Source organism: Scatophagus argus, chromosome 7 (genome assembly GCF_020382885.2).
Source record: "Scatophagus argus isolate fScaArg1 chromosome 7, fScaArg1.pri, whole genome shotgun sequence".
NCBI classification, from domain to species: domain Eukaryota; kingdom Metazoa; phylum Chordata; class Actinopteri; family Scatophagidae; genus Scatophagus; species Scatophagus argus.
In genome coordinates, this window is record NC_058499.1 from 2013484 (window position 1) to 2028718 (window position 15235).

Below are 15235 nucleotides of genomic sequence, written 5' to 3' on the forward strand. Positions count from 1 at the left end.
GGAGGTGAGCATGTTTAATAATGATAATATTGATTAATCTTTGATCCGCATGAATTTGCTTCTGTCATCAAGGCCATCTGGTGGCTTCTACTGTCAGCGTGGACTCGGCCTCTGCGTGGACGACTTGTGCTGCCTTCATGCTCCCACTCTCTAAACATCATTAAACAGACACACATTTCATCGGTCAGATTATTCATTTCTGAATATCTCACATAAATTGTGAGGCAGCTTGAACTGAAGAGTTTCCAGTTCACTTCAATAAATTCATGATTTTGCTTCTGTTTGGGTGCTTCTCGGTTTTCTTCGCCTTTTCTCTTGCCGTTGTATTTGTGGAAATAAGGTTGGTCGTGTTCTTGGAGCAGTTTGTGTTTGAACTCCCGACACAAACCTCCAAAACGCTTTTTCCTGCGACTGCAGACGTCCCTCACCTGCTACTCACCTCCCCGTGTTCGACTGGCCGCCGCTAATGGATGGTGAGTGTTTTATTTGTTTGAGGAAGGTGAGCTGCTGCCTACAGATGAGTCATTTTGCTCTGTGAACCTGTCCTCAAGGGAGGAGAGGCAGAAGAATCCCAAACCATGAAATATTCATTCACTCCTCCTGCATGCAAGGCAGGACGGGTGGGGGGACGCTGCTCTCCACGAAAATTAAAGTAAATAAATAACAGATGACACCTAAATTTGGATAAAGTCACTTTAATGGACAACCACAACTAAGAGGGAGAAAAATAAAATCACAAAAGAAAAGATGACCAACTCAATGGAAAGATGAGGACGCTTGTAAACGAGAGGGAGAGAGAAAGAAATGTTTAAGGGATAAGGAAGTACAGACGGAGAGATGGAAGAGGATGAGGAGCTGAGAGAAAGAAGAGAAAGAAAAGCAGATTATCTCCTGCAGGCTTTCACACTTCTGAGGAAGAAAAAGGACGGCAGAGTTTTTCCACAGCGACTGATCCGACAGAACGTCAGCGAAAATACAACACCATCACCTCCTCCATTTAATCTGCTGCACACACACACACACGCACGCACGCATGCACGCACACACACACACACACACACACACACACACGCACGCACACACACACACAGTAACACGTTTGACTGAAAAGTGTTTGTACAAGAGGAATATCTGCTGCTGAGTTCAGAAGAAGAAGAAAACTGCTTCCTGTGACACTCTGTCTTTATTAACACTGAACGTTCGGAGTCACGGAGACAACAGGACGGCAGATGAGCAAATAAAGTCCGCCAGCTGTCCTCGTCCCTCATCGTCTCCTTATCCCACCGAGACGCGTCGCTATCGGGGCAGCCTGGTCTCACCAACACGTCCCGAGTCAGTCTGCGAGTTATCAGAGAGCTTCACGTGTCATAAAAAGCAAGAAGCTTTGCCTGTACAGACACAGGACCCTGACCCAGGAGAGACCACGTCAATCACAAGGAAAACCCAAAGTTAACGATCTGTTTTAACTGACATCTGTGAGTTAACTTACATAACGTTACATACAAAGACAATGCTACCTTCCTCACAACACTTCAACAGCTTGGATCAGCAGGGTCGACTCCTCGGCTCGGCGAGCACATCTCCCTACGTGTTAGCCTGAAACTTGGAACACCGTGCAGTGAAAATCCTCGTTTGTCTCTTAAATTCCCCCTTAAATAACTACTGTTGTGGAAGTTTTTATGACCGACAACACAGCTGATGTAACTTCTTCAGTGTTCAGAGATTCTTGTGTTTCCAGGATTTAAACTGACGGTTCCTACAGGAGTCCTGCAGTCATGAAGCAGCTGTGACTTTCATGAACCGTTCAGCCTCAAGACAAGAACAGCAAACGACACTCGAGAGACAAACAAACAAAAGGCATCTCCCTGAAGAGCTGAGGCGGGATGCGGCATCAGTCGATAGACGCCGCCGCCGCTCTTCAAGCCGGCACCTGCTCGCAGGTTCTGAAGACGAGCGTATAATTAGCAGCTGCTGAGCTGAAATTAGCTTCAGCGGCAGTGAAGCTTCGTCTCGTTCTGAGTTCAAACAGGAGTCAGCGCCGTTGTTGGCCCAGAGATCCCACCAAGAGGGCAGGAAGATCCCGGTTCTCCTGTGAGGAAGCTCTCAGCTCGACTGAACTGAGGTGAGAAGACGACAACACACGATCAATTCAGATGATTCAACAAAGGCTGGCTGACCAGTACATGCAGAATCACCTTCTATTAGTGTCAAAAGTGGCTGTAGGCTCATTGTAAACATCCCAGATACTGAAAAATATACTGACATGAAATTTTTGACAAATGCACAACGTGCTTGCTGTTTGTCAGGGCTCGGCCCCTGACCTCCAGTGAAGGGAAATCTTAATGCTTCAGCACACCAAGACATTTTGGACAATGCTATGCTTCCAACTTTGTGGCAACAGTTTGTTGAAGGCCCTTTTCTATTCCAGCATGACTGTGCCCCAGTGCACAAAGCAAAGCTCCATAAAGACATGGTTGGATGAGTTTGGTGTGGAAGAACTTGACTGGCCCACACAGAGCCCTGACCTCAACCCCATCCAACACCTTTGGGATGAACTGGAACGGAGATTGTGAGCCAGGCCTTTTGGTCCAACATCAGTGTGTGACCTCACAAATGCTCTACTGCATGAATGGGCACAAATTCCCACACAAACACTTACTTTCATTTTCTGCATCCAGCAGCATTCACAGTAGAAAGCAAAGGAAGAATTTCGCTGTGCACAGAACTTGTTTGTCTATTGCGGATACGAAAATATATGCTTTAAATCTTCAATAAAGTTGGTATAATGTCAGATGTCCCAAAACATTTGTCTACATAGCGTTTGTTTACTATTACTGTTAACAAACCTCATAAAAACAGCAATGTTTTAGTTACTCAAACAGGAGGAAAATTGCAAGTATCAAGCAAGTACAGCATGTATGAATAAAAAGGTCTCCAGGTAAATTTCAGGGGTCGCGAGATCATAGCTGTTAGAGGAAAGAAGACCTAAAAAGCTGTCAGCCTTACAGGAGTAAAACCCCAAATAACGACGATGATGATTAATAATAAAATTCCAGCAAGCTGTTCCTGTGCAACAGCTTGTTCACTTCAGCAACTTTCTCTACCGCCGAGTCAGAACCTGTGTGAGTCACAGACAGAAGAAGACATCAGTGAAGGCATTTCTCCCAGCTGACAGCAGGTCCCTGAACACATCCTGGAGCCAGTTTTCCTCCAGTGTGGTTGCTGCTGTTCTCTTCACAGTGTGTGACTTCACAAATTGAAAAGGTGAAAAGAGAACATTTCCTGAGAAGGAGCAGGAGAAGTTGAATCTCCTTGAATCCAAAGTCTTTGGCTTCGGTGTGAGCGACGCTCTGAATTGGGATGGAGATTGACTTATTAACTGAGATCGGAGCCGAGAAAGATTAAACCAATTTCCGTTTCACAATTTATGATGCAGAAGGCCGCGTTTCCTCATTGGAACACACGTTTCCAGGCTGTGCAGAAGCAGGTGTGTGCAGGTGTTGTTCGGAGGATTTCCTGTTTGTGCAGATTTTGACAGGAAGTTGGACACATTATGTTGCTTGATGCTCAGGGGGCCCTGAGGTCGCAAACAGTGCCAGCATCCTGTTTCGCAAACGACGCTCACGCAGAGTCAAAGGCATCATGTTTGCTTTCAGCCATGCATGTGGACGTAGTTCTGTGGCTGCCAGCGTCAGTCCATCAGTCCGTCAGTCCATCTGTCCATCCGTCCACCACTTTGGTCCACATCAAAATACTTAAAATCTCAACTATTGCCTGTAATGACCAAAATAAATGTCCTGCATCCTGCTTCCCCTCAGAGAGACTTTTGTGCTTCCTTCTGGGGAATAATGAGCTCAAGTCGTGGCGTGACGGATGAGAGGCTGACATGCAGGCTGCTTTCAAAGCTGCTTTCAGTTTGTTGCTCACCTTTGATGCCGTCACAGTCGTCTCAAAAGTCTGCTTTGTGTCCCTGCCTGCTAATGTGGCCTGGTATTCACACTAACCGCTCACTGAAATGATGCATTTTAATTTGTGCTCATGTGCATTCATTAGCACGTAGAGGCCCACTATGAGACAGCAGTCCACTGGTTGAAAATGGCTGCTCTGCTGCAACCAGCAAGTGCACGTTTTTTCAAGTGAAAAGTGGATTTCATATATCGGCAAAAGAGTTTGTACAATCAGTGATGGAGCTCAGATAATGAAAATAAATTAGTTTGGTGATCCTGTGACTTCAGACTTCATTCCTGCTAACATCAGTATGTTAGTACTGCTTTTAAGAGCATGTTAGCAGGAACCACAGTGCAGCCTGACGGAAAACTTTTACTGTTTTTGTCAGTGTGGCTTCTCAGTCATCTGAGTCATGCTAGTTTCAGTGCTGGAAGCGAAGGCAACAGATTTCTTTTAGGTTGTGGAAGACGTTTCACCTCTCAACCAAAAGGCCTCTTCAGCACCCTCAGGACAACCCCAAGATACCTGGCACATCCCATTAGCTTTTAGATGAAGAAGAAGCCTTTTGGATGAGAGAAACAGACTTTAAAGTTTCCCTGATTTGTGACGTTTCCATGTTTGGTTTTGATTAAAACAGTAATTTAAATGAATGACAGTGAATTTGGACTCAGACATCCATGTGCCTCTTCAGGACAAACTGTAATAATTTTGGTGATACGTTGATGTGTTATGTTTAATGGCTAAAACTAAGGAGGTTCCCATCAGCATGAGCTGTACAACAGAGGGTTTAGGTTGTAAATCCACATTTGTACTTTGTGCATAGAATCAGGCTCAAATGGACATACTGTGACTCAGCATAGACTCAGCATAGATCGATATCAGAGGGATTTTTTTAAGGGTTTTTTTTTATCAGATTATCAAAAAAATAAATTCACCTGATGTGGGCTCTGTTGCAGCGTCTTCTCCGCCTGCAGTCGAACAACACAATCTGATTGGCCGCACGTCACAAGAAACAACTTATCAACGCCGAATCATCTGAATCAGCAAAGTAACCGCAGTTTGTAACGAGTACAATATTTCCCTCCAAGTGGAAGGTGCAGGAAATGAAAAAACTCAAGTACAAACACCTCAAAAATGTACTACATTCCACCAGTAGTTTGTCTAAATTTTGACACTAAGATTTCAAATGTTACTGCAAACATAAATCAGTTCCAAACATTGATTATCAGTCTCCTTGTTTACTAATCAACTGATCTGTTCTCTATAGAAGCCTCAGTCTTCACCTTTCACTTTTAAAAATGGAAAGTCTCCACTGGAAGCAACGTGAACATTTAATTTTTATTTGAATCAGTTCCTTCAGATCCTTGCAAAAACTCAGCCGTAAACCATCGCTTTGTCACAGACACTCTGAGGAAGTAGTCTGATAAACAATAAATGGGTTTCACCAGCTTCACTCTGGACATATGGGACCCAGTGGGGACCGAGGACACGCATGACGGGACCGTGTAATCCCGTCTTTCCCGCTTTCCTGTCCGGGTTAATGTAAAACGATGAACCCAACATCAACCACCTGGAAGTTTCTGTATCGGCGTGTGATGTGGCGGCTGAGCGTGTGGGAAGTCGAAGCTTCCTGGAGTTGAGGCCTCGGAGGGAAAACGCTGCAGCTGACGGCCGAGCGAGCTGAGACTTCAAAGGCAAACGGACAAGAAAAGATATTTAATCTACGGCTGATAGGATTAACCAGAGGAGGAAATGATTATTTAAAGACATTTTAATATTTCCTCCATAATGTCAGTGAAGTGCGATCAGGGGCGGCTCAGACCAGGAAGTTCCACAAAGAAGTAATATTATGTAAATGCTCCTTTAATCTGTGACAGCCTCTCTCTGCCAACCGGGTCACCGACTCTGCTCACTGGGAAACTCTGCTGTCGTGTGCCAGCTGGCCCGGCACTGAACGGCACAGCACGGCACGGCTCGGCCTGGTGGGGAGAGCCACCTACAAGTGCACCCACCTGGGCCCCTTACAGAGACCACGAGGAAACCTGCCCGTAACCCTGTGTGAGCTGGGCGGACGCTCTGCTGGAGAGCAGGATGGTGAGAACTAAACAGAGGACACGTTTAGATGGAAACTGGTCCAGAACAAAGAGTGAGAGCTCAGTTCATAGTGAGCTAAGAGCACAGAACACAGGAGGGATTTGGAAATATTTAAGTCGTTAATATACATTACATTATCATGGAATATTTCCAAACCTTCCCACACACACACACACTCCATTCACACCTCACACTTTTATCTTCTTTTTTTCCTTCTTCTTTTAACCCAGACTGTGATCTTGTCAAAACCACACAGCTGACCCCTCCGGTGAATCAATCGATCAGTAATTAACAGGTTATATCTAAGCTCTTCACTCATTTCCTGCAGCTGTGCTCACATGCGTGACGTAGTGATGTGATGTGTGACGGAGTAAAGCCTCCTCACTGATCTCTGGACTGTGACAGCCTTACATGAAGTACCAGTGGGCATACTGAACAGAAGGTCTGCTACTGTCCTCAGATCAGTGTTGCTGACAACATCACATACAACAGAGGGAAGCTGGTACATGAGTGCAGTACCTGAGTACACGTACATGTACTGCAGTGGATGGCTGCATTGTGTCAGGATGTTGTGCTTCTGGACTCACAGTCTTTCAGAGTTTGAACAGAGCGGCTGTGGCCTCCTCTGTAACCATGGCAACTAAGTGCATATAGGATCCACAGATTCGCTTTAATGAACAGAAACTCGCTAAATCAAACTTTACATAAATACTTAAGACAATCTTTGAACACCCACGGACAAAAACACAACTCAGCCGCCTGTGGGAGCGGCTACTTTGACAGCTCACTTCCATCCGTCGCCACACCTCCAAATTTATTTTGCTTTTACTTATTTAATTTTCCGACTTTCAAACTTCTGGCTTTTTCATACCAGGAGTTTACAAACACTTTTCAAAAAGTCGGCGTGATGAGTCATCTTCTGTTGGGCTGAGATAAACGGTGACACAGTTTAATCAGGACGACTGGATGTTCAGTGAAGAAGTGCTTTCCCCAGATGTGCTCATTAGGAGCTAATCAGCTCTAATCAATACGTCCTCCGATCGTGGTGATCGCTGCGCCGCCTGCAGCTGAGAGGCTTCGTACCATCGGACCTCACTGCTGATAATGTACACACATGCTGAGGCCGCTAATGAAGCAGCTTCAATGTGCAGCAGTGTGTGTGTGTGTGTGTGTGCGTGCGTGTGTGTGTGTGTGTGCGTGTGTGTGTGTGTGTGCAGCAGCAGAGATGAAGGCTCATTGATCCCACAGTGGAGCCACAGCTGCTCTCTGCACAGCCTCTCGTTATTAATGTGAAGCTTTTAAACGCCTCGATCGCCGCCATTCTTCGTGATTACTGCCGCTGGCGCCGTTTACACGCCGATTACAGCGGTGTTGCAGGCACAGGTAAATACGTAGGTATTACAGCAGCTTACAGTGACGGAGCGAGCAGGAGGGCCTGGCTGGCAGGAGATGAAAATTTAGCTTTTATTATCCATGTTCTTATGCTTCTGTTCTTTTAACGCTGCGAGAAGAAGTAAGAAAGTGCTGTTTCCTGTCAGAGTGAAGTAATTCAGCAGAGTTGTTGCTGTTTGGAAGAGGAAACATGAGCTGCGACATGATGCTCGTTACAGTTCAGATATGTAATCAATACCCTGACACATGCTGTGTTACTGAGACAGAACCCCTGACAGCTAAACTGTACGTCAGAGTCACCAATTAGCCTGACCTGCATGTTGTTGGACTGTGGGAGGAAGCCGGAGCACCCGGGGGGGAACCGTGCAGACAACGGGAGAACATGCTAACTCCCCGCAGAAAGCCCTCAGCTGACAGGATCAAACCCAGAGGCTTCTTCCTGTGAGGCCGCGGTGCTAACTGCTGCAGCACATGTGACAGCAGTCAGTGTTTACCTGTCACCTGGAAGCTTGTGTCAGAGAGAGCTGTTCTGTAGGGAGCTACAGCTGTACTCACAGAATCCGGGGTTATGGTAAGCAACCGAGAGCTCATCGAGCTGAAACGAAGATTTTCGCTTAAGTGGGTGTAAATAACAGCTGTCCAAATCAAGCCCTGACGGCTTGTGGAGACATACAAACTGTATGGAAACATTTTATGTTTCAGAACAAAACAAGTCTCAAGCTTCTTCAGTGGTTTGGCAGAATGCTGCAATGCTGTTTCACTGTGAAGCTCCTGAAATGTTTTGCCCGACTTCGCCCGACTTTCCATCAGCATGGGGGAGGGGAGATAATGACTGGATTTTCACTTTCAGGTGAAATGTTACTTTAATGTGTCTACAAAACAACACTATTGTTATTTTCAGCATTTGTTCATCAGTGAAAAGGAAGCCGTTTTAATTAACAACACTTAACTCAGATGATGAGTTGCTGCAGAACAGACTGGAAGATACTAAATTAATGAGTCGTTACATAACAATCAGCTCGAGAGTTTCTGTGAACTGAAGCTGTGAGCTGTGAAGAGCTGCTCACATTTGTGTGTTTTGTATTAAACATTTTATAATGTGTGCTTGGATTCGAATGCATTATTTTTCTTATCATCATCACTTAACACACACACACACACACACACTGACACAACTTCTCTTCCTGTCCACACACACACTGCAGCGGCCCATCGTCCTGCAGTACCTGAACTGACATGATCATCACACGCGGCCTGAATAGTAAATTTAGCAGGTGACTCTTTGCCTTCACTGATGTTTTTCCTGCGTTTTGTTGTTGTTTGTTCTTATCAGTGCAACACCACGCCATCACCCCATTCAGCCAGTAGTTTAACTTCTTCGCCACTCCTGCGTTCAAGCCTCTTGTCTCCGACAATCAGCCAATCATTTGTCTTGCAGAGACAGCCTGGCCTCTTGTCCAGCGGTCAGGACCACTGCGCATCAAGCTGACGGGGAAGGCGGGCGTTGGGTGCAGCTGATCCATTTTAAGATAAAGGACATTTTCAGCAGTTTTCTTAGCGTTAAACCAACTATGAGACGCTGTTCTCTGACGCCGGACGGTTCACACAAATCCATCTCAGTTGCTTTTTTACAATGAACAAACTCTTATCTCACCAAGTTGTGGTGGCAAACTTTGAGGTTTTGAGGTTTCCTACCTGACTCTCTGGAGATCTGGACGAAGGCCTCGACGCCGCTCTCTCCGTAGTTTCCCTCGGAGGCGAGCGTGGACACGTAGTTCCAGCCCATCGCCGTGACGATGTCCAGCATGGCCTGAGCTTGGTAGGAGTCCGGAGGAACCACGCGGGAGAAGAAGTCGTAGCGCGTGTTGTCGCTGAGCTCCGGAGCCGTCGAGGCGTAGCTGATCTGAGGAATCTGTTGGAGATGCGGAGGAGCTAACCGTTAGTCACACTCACACACTTCATTTAGATGCTGCTGTGAATCAGATTCAGGGTTATTAACAGTGAATTAACAGCATATTCAAACCTGATCACCACCATTAGACACAGCCGCTTGGTGGTCAAGATGAAAACGAAAATGTATTACAGCTAGACCTCCTCATAATACACACCCAGCTTATTTATTAAAGCTTTTCACATCGGTTGTGGGTTTGGCCGTACACACAGTTCTGTCGATAAAACGCTTACAAAGAAAAGTTCTGATAACTGATGATTCTAGTTTCAAACATTAAGTCAAAGTAAAAACTGCCTGTTAAGAAGAAATATCTTGTCAGACAAACAAGCACACGTTGGCTCAATCGATATTTCATCTTACTTATATTTCAGCTTTTGCATTTAAACCGACTGACTTTGAACCTCAAATCCTGACCTTCCTCGGCCTCCTGGTGTTCGGTTTCTTGTCAGAGTCAAGTTAGCGGGCTCTGCTGCGTGAATTAGAGAGGCGGATCAGGTCATAGATCCTGCAGCAGACAGGCCGACAAGCCCGGCGGGGCTGGATAATGGTCCTTTAGAGAAGGACTGAAGGGCTGATTGATTTCTCTTCAGTCAGAGGCCGCCGTGTTGGGCTGAGCGCCGCCGGACGCCTCATCAGCATTCACAGAGGAGGAGGAGGAGGAGGAGGGAAGATGGACGGCTGAGATCCTGACAGCAATACAAATGTCACTCAGGCCGACTCGCTTGGCGACACGCGGCAAATTAAAGTCCTGTTACTGTAAATACAAACCTGTCTGAGAGCCGACGCTATCAGGGCGCCGCAGCCTTAACCATCAAAGAGCAGCTCGAGTTTGTTCCTCTCATGAGTTTACTTTACTTTTAGACACCATCGAAAACATCTGAAGGGAACTTATCTTCATCACATAATCCTTCAAATTTGGACATGAGATATTGTGAGTGCAGGAAAGCAGAGCGTAACGCAAAATTTAAAGTTCAACATCAGAAATTTTTACCTTACGGTGAAACTAAACTAAACAAAATGTTAACTTCATATCCACTCACTCTGTGGAAGATTTAACGTTCATTCCTCCATCCTCCATTCAAACAAATCCAACTTATTCACAGCTAAAAGTCGCTTTAATCGTGTGTTTTTCATCGGACTATGGCACAGTAAATGCACATGTGAAAAGGAAATATGTGTAACAATGTGTATTCATATTTCACTTCATGTCTTTGTTCAGTTTGTTTTCATTTAGGCATGTCAAATCAAATCCAAACTGCGCTCCCTTCTGAAAACCTTCTAAAACATGGCTACCGTTTCTACTGACCGAATCAGCAGTTCTGGCAGAAAACAAAGACAAATGACCAGGATGACGGGTTCATGGGGGTATTCTGGCATTGATAAGAAATACTGTATCCAATCAAAAAGCATGAAAACATGAAAGCATCAGCCTCCTGCCCTGACACTTGACACACAGTACAGTAAAGACTAAAATAAGCGCGGCTGCATGAGAATACGGGGACCCTCCATTAGCATTAATGATGCATTGTGGGCAAACAGACTCTGCTCAGGGTGCAGGGTGTCACGGCGGGCGAGCTGGACCCAAAGATGTGCGGAGTCGAGTGTTAGGATGAGCAGCTCGTCAAACATGGCAGCTCGGTCAGTGGCGGTAAAACTCTCACGCTCATCTTACTTCCTCTCGCGTGATTTTCGCCTGCGTGACGACTGTTGTTATTAACGCTGTAAAACAGTCACAGTTTGGTTTGGTTTGGCGTAAAAACCACTTGAACAGCATCAGGAAACAAATCATGCTTCTGTAAACAACTTGCATACGTGTCATATGTTATATCACTTGCATGGCGTAGTTGAGTGACTCGTGTGCCGTAAGTTGGAAACAAAGCAGCTAACATTTGGTGACACACGGGACTCGAACCCTGAACCCGACGTGCTGGGAGGGAGAACATGTCGCTGAGGGTTGCTGTAGTCACACAGAATTACTAAAGTGCAGAGGAAAATCAAACTTGTGTCCTGCTGGTGGCTTCTGAAGGAGTCCCTGCCACGACTGGAGGACCGCAATTTTAATTAGCAGCCTAATTGGACACCCTGCTGATCAGCTCGCCGCACGCCCACGTCTCCCTCGTCACAGCTTCATCGTGGGCTTTCGCTGTCTCGACTGCTGCTCCACACGGGGCTTTTACTTTGAAAGCAGGATAGAAGCTCCGAACATGTGAGCAGATCTGAACCCACAGACCTTCAGCAGTCCTGAAGCCGTAGGACTTCTGAAAGTGCTCTCGGGGTCGGTCATTTTGGACAGAAATACGTCCACGACGACTTGTTTTCGTGTGCTTTTTCAGTTTGAAACGGCGGATCAGACCTTTCCGTCAGTCTCACATTCCCACAAACCAGTTTGTACGAAACCGATTCAGACAAATGACGGCTGAACTGCGTTCCAAAGCGCAGTTCAAGTTCAAGGCTCAGTGGTGCGACAACGCAGTACGGCGCTTTGCGGCAGCTGCAGAACGCACGACACGGGACACAAAGCAAAGACGTCTACTTCAGGACCTGCTGAGCTGCATCAAACCACTTTACCATCAGTTAGATCTGAAGCAGGACTTAAGCTGGAAGACCAAGTTCCAGTCTAAATGTGAGACGTTCAGGGGCCCGTGGTCTCACAGCGAGGACAGATTTCTATGTGTTTACATGCGCTCAGCTCACAGAGGACACGTCTGTGGGTTTTGCTGTCTCAGTGTGTCCTGTGACAGTGACTGATGCTCGTCATCCTGCGACAGCCTCAAGCTTTCTGCCCGACTGAACGACCAAAGAGGAAATCCATCTGAGGTGACAGCACACGTCCATCACGGTTCACTCCGCGCTCTGATTGTCTTATTTAAAGTTAAGCTCTGTTTACTGTCATCCGTCTCCTTCCTGGACAATAAACAGCGTCAGCCTCGAGGTGAAAATCCTGCGTGACTCACTGCTCTCGTTTGTCTCTCTCCATGTGAGCAAATTGAATTCCTGGAGAAGTCAGAACGTCGCTGTCGTCTTCGAGCAAATTTATTCAATAATATACACCATGTAAAACTGAAGTTTTGACCCGGGGATGCTAACGAGACGCCGCTTGTACTCATCAAGTGTCTCGGAGTCAGAAATCAGCCCGGACAGGCGGATATTTAGAGCTGCCTTTAGGAATAAAAGGAAACTATTTTATCAGCATTGTTGCTGTTTGATTGGTGGCAAAGCTCCAGAGGTTTCCCGCCAATCAGCTGACCGTTTCATTCATTTGTGAGCACATAATGGAAGAATGATAATTTATGAAATGGCACAGTGAGGCCACATGAAAGTCTGTTGCTCCAACTTCAATTACATTTCACGCTCAAAGTTTCCACATCGAACACCAGAAAGGATCCTGACTGTTTGACACAACCTTCATTGAACAGCTCGGGTGAAAAGGGGAAGTCTGAAGCCGTTTAAAGAGACTCCGATCCTCAGGGGGGTCTGGTGTAAAACCCACCGCAGAGTGAGAGCTCACTCCCGTGTAAAACAGCCCAACATCAACCGGGGTCTCTTTTCTCTGATGGCGTTCAGTCTTTTGAAGCTCACAGGAGGAAACGAGGTGAACTGGAGTTCAGCGTGTGATTAGAAGGAAGCTGAAACAGCAGCCAATCCTGCGTCGACATCAGAAGAAGAAGAAGAAGAAAATAAACTTCTGTTTGTTTTATTCTGCTGAAACGACTCGCAGTGAACTGAGGGATCTCGCTGAAATGTTTGAGGCGAAGCAGAAACTCCAGAGCGCCTGCAGCCTACGGTGAGACCACACAGTTCAGACACCTGAGAGAAAACCAGCGTACCTCAGTTCATGTGTCAGCAGCAACACAAACACAAACCACACAACACCACCACAAGCCTGCAGCCATGTTTTTATACGGAGACACAAATCCAGTGTTGTCAAAATGACTCTAAGAGGCGCTTTTTGTTTGTTTGTTCTGAGGCAACTGCTACAAACACCAGCAGTGTGACGAGGCCAAGTCTTTACACAGACAGGTAGACAGTTAATTATACCTACATAGAGATTTTTTTAACCCAATGGTTAAAACATTTCCCAACCAGAAGGGGTCAACTTTATAAGAGAACATCCAAACATGTTCCCTAGAAAGGACACTATATAGACAAAAGTATCCAGACACCCCTCTCTATGGGGCTGTTCCTCAGGGTTTGGGCTCGGCCCCTGACTTCCAGTGAAGGGAAATCTTAATGCTTCAGCACACCAAGACATTTTGGACAATGCTATGCTTCCTTTGTTGGAGGACCTTTTCTATTCCAACATGACTGTGCATGCAGAAAAACTCCATTAAACAGCACATTCGCATAAACACAAGCACAATCACGAAGGCAACTCGGTCTGAAAAGAATGAACGTACATCAGAATCCTGATGTTTCCACAAACTGAAACGTCTGAAATATCAGCTTGGTTTTATCACATGGAGATGTTCAATGTCTGCTGCGTTATTTGCAACTGAGTCCCCAAAATTCAGCCCGGCATATTTGGAAACGCTGGGATCTCCATTAGAATTTGTCAAGAAGCCCTGAACAGACTGAACAGTCATCAGTCTGTCATCAGGATTAATGTTTCATGTCTGCTTTCACTGCTGCTCTCCATCTGATTAAAGTGTTTCTCACATCCCCCCTCCTTGATTCTCAAAGCCGGAAATATAAATCTGAACAAATGTTCCGGTATTGTTTTCTCCTAAAAATAACTGGGACCTCAGATCACTCAGAGACTGCTCGCTGCCACATTATTCATCTGAGAAACAAACCAGCAGGCAGCCAGAAATCGACTGACTGAAGTGTCCTCCTGCTGACTCTCTGAGCTCCGTCCAGGCTCGTCTCAGACCCGTCCTATCCCAACACTGTGTGATGTGTCCGTCCTGCTGCTGACTCAGTGGACACAGCCAGCTGGTCCTGACGCAACCAGCTGGCTTTCTGGCCTCTGAAAACCAGCAGACGCCGAGCGTCACCTACGTTCAGCAGTGAGGAGCTGAAGTCGTCACCTGGCCAGTCAGAGTCCAGCCAGCCAACTGAGAGGAGAAACAAACTAACAAACCGTCCCCTGAACCTTTCGCATTCAAGTTCTCCGTTAAGATTCTGTCCTCGTCCTGCTGAAGACGCCAGCCGTTCATCTCATCTAAGCCCTGCAGGGATTATGTAAAGCGCTCAGCTTTTAGGGCGCTTCTTCAGTCCAGAAACCTTTTCTCCACTCGTGTTCAGCGCATCAGCTCAGTGGAGTGTGGAGAGGAGCTGCTGCATTATGGATAGACATTGTGTGTGTGTGTGTGTGTGTGTGTGTTTCTCAGATGGTATAGCGCGGCGGGATGTTTGAGGAGATGACTGTGTGTATTTCATGTGTGAACGGATGTTTTGCAGGTTGTCCTTCACTGCATTCACACCTTCAGTCTGTTGGGATTTTACTACAGACCTGTGACCACAAAGCACATACACAGAAAATGACCCGGGACACTCGGAACTGGTCTGAAATACAGCCGAGGATAAGCAGACCAAACATTACCGTGGGGGGACAACCAGACGGACGTGAATGAGATCCTCCAAATTAAAACAGCAAAATATGTTGTTGGTCCACACCAGCAGGTGACAAGAGCTTCCTGATCTCACACCACTTTGGTTCAGGCTGAGGTCCAGATCATCTTACAGTTTGGGTTCATACTTGTAAGCTTTGGTGCACCTTTGTCATCATGGTTACAACAATAACCACTTGCTTAAGGTTCAGGCAGACTTTCTCTCTTGAATATAAACAAACGTCATCAGGCAGCATCAAACTTTTGGTTAGAAACGTGTGAAGCTCAGCTGTGGAGCGAC

General features: G+C 46.2%; 1 protein-coding gene across 3 annotated transcripts in view; it reads right to left on the bottom strand.

Moving 5' to 3' along the window:
• grm8b (glutamate receptor, metabotropic 8b) overlaps positions 1–15235 on the bottom strand; it is a 77789-nt gene that overhangs the window by 42606 nt on the left and 19948 nt on the right. For all 3 annotated transcript variants that reach the window (XM_046394211.1, XM_046394212.1, XM_046394210.1), the window contains one exon: positions 9130–9346. In XM_046394211.1, coding sequence (XP_046250167.1) covers positions 9130–9346 — 217 coding nt within the window. The remainder of the gene's footprint in view (positions 1–9129; positions 9347–15235) is intronic.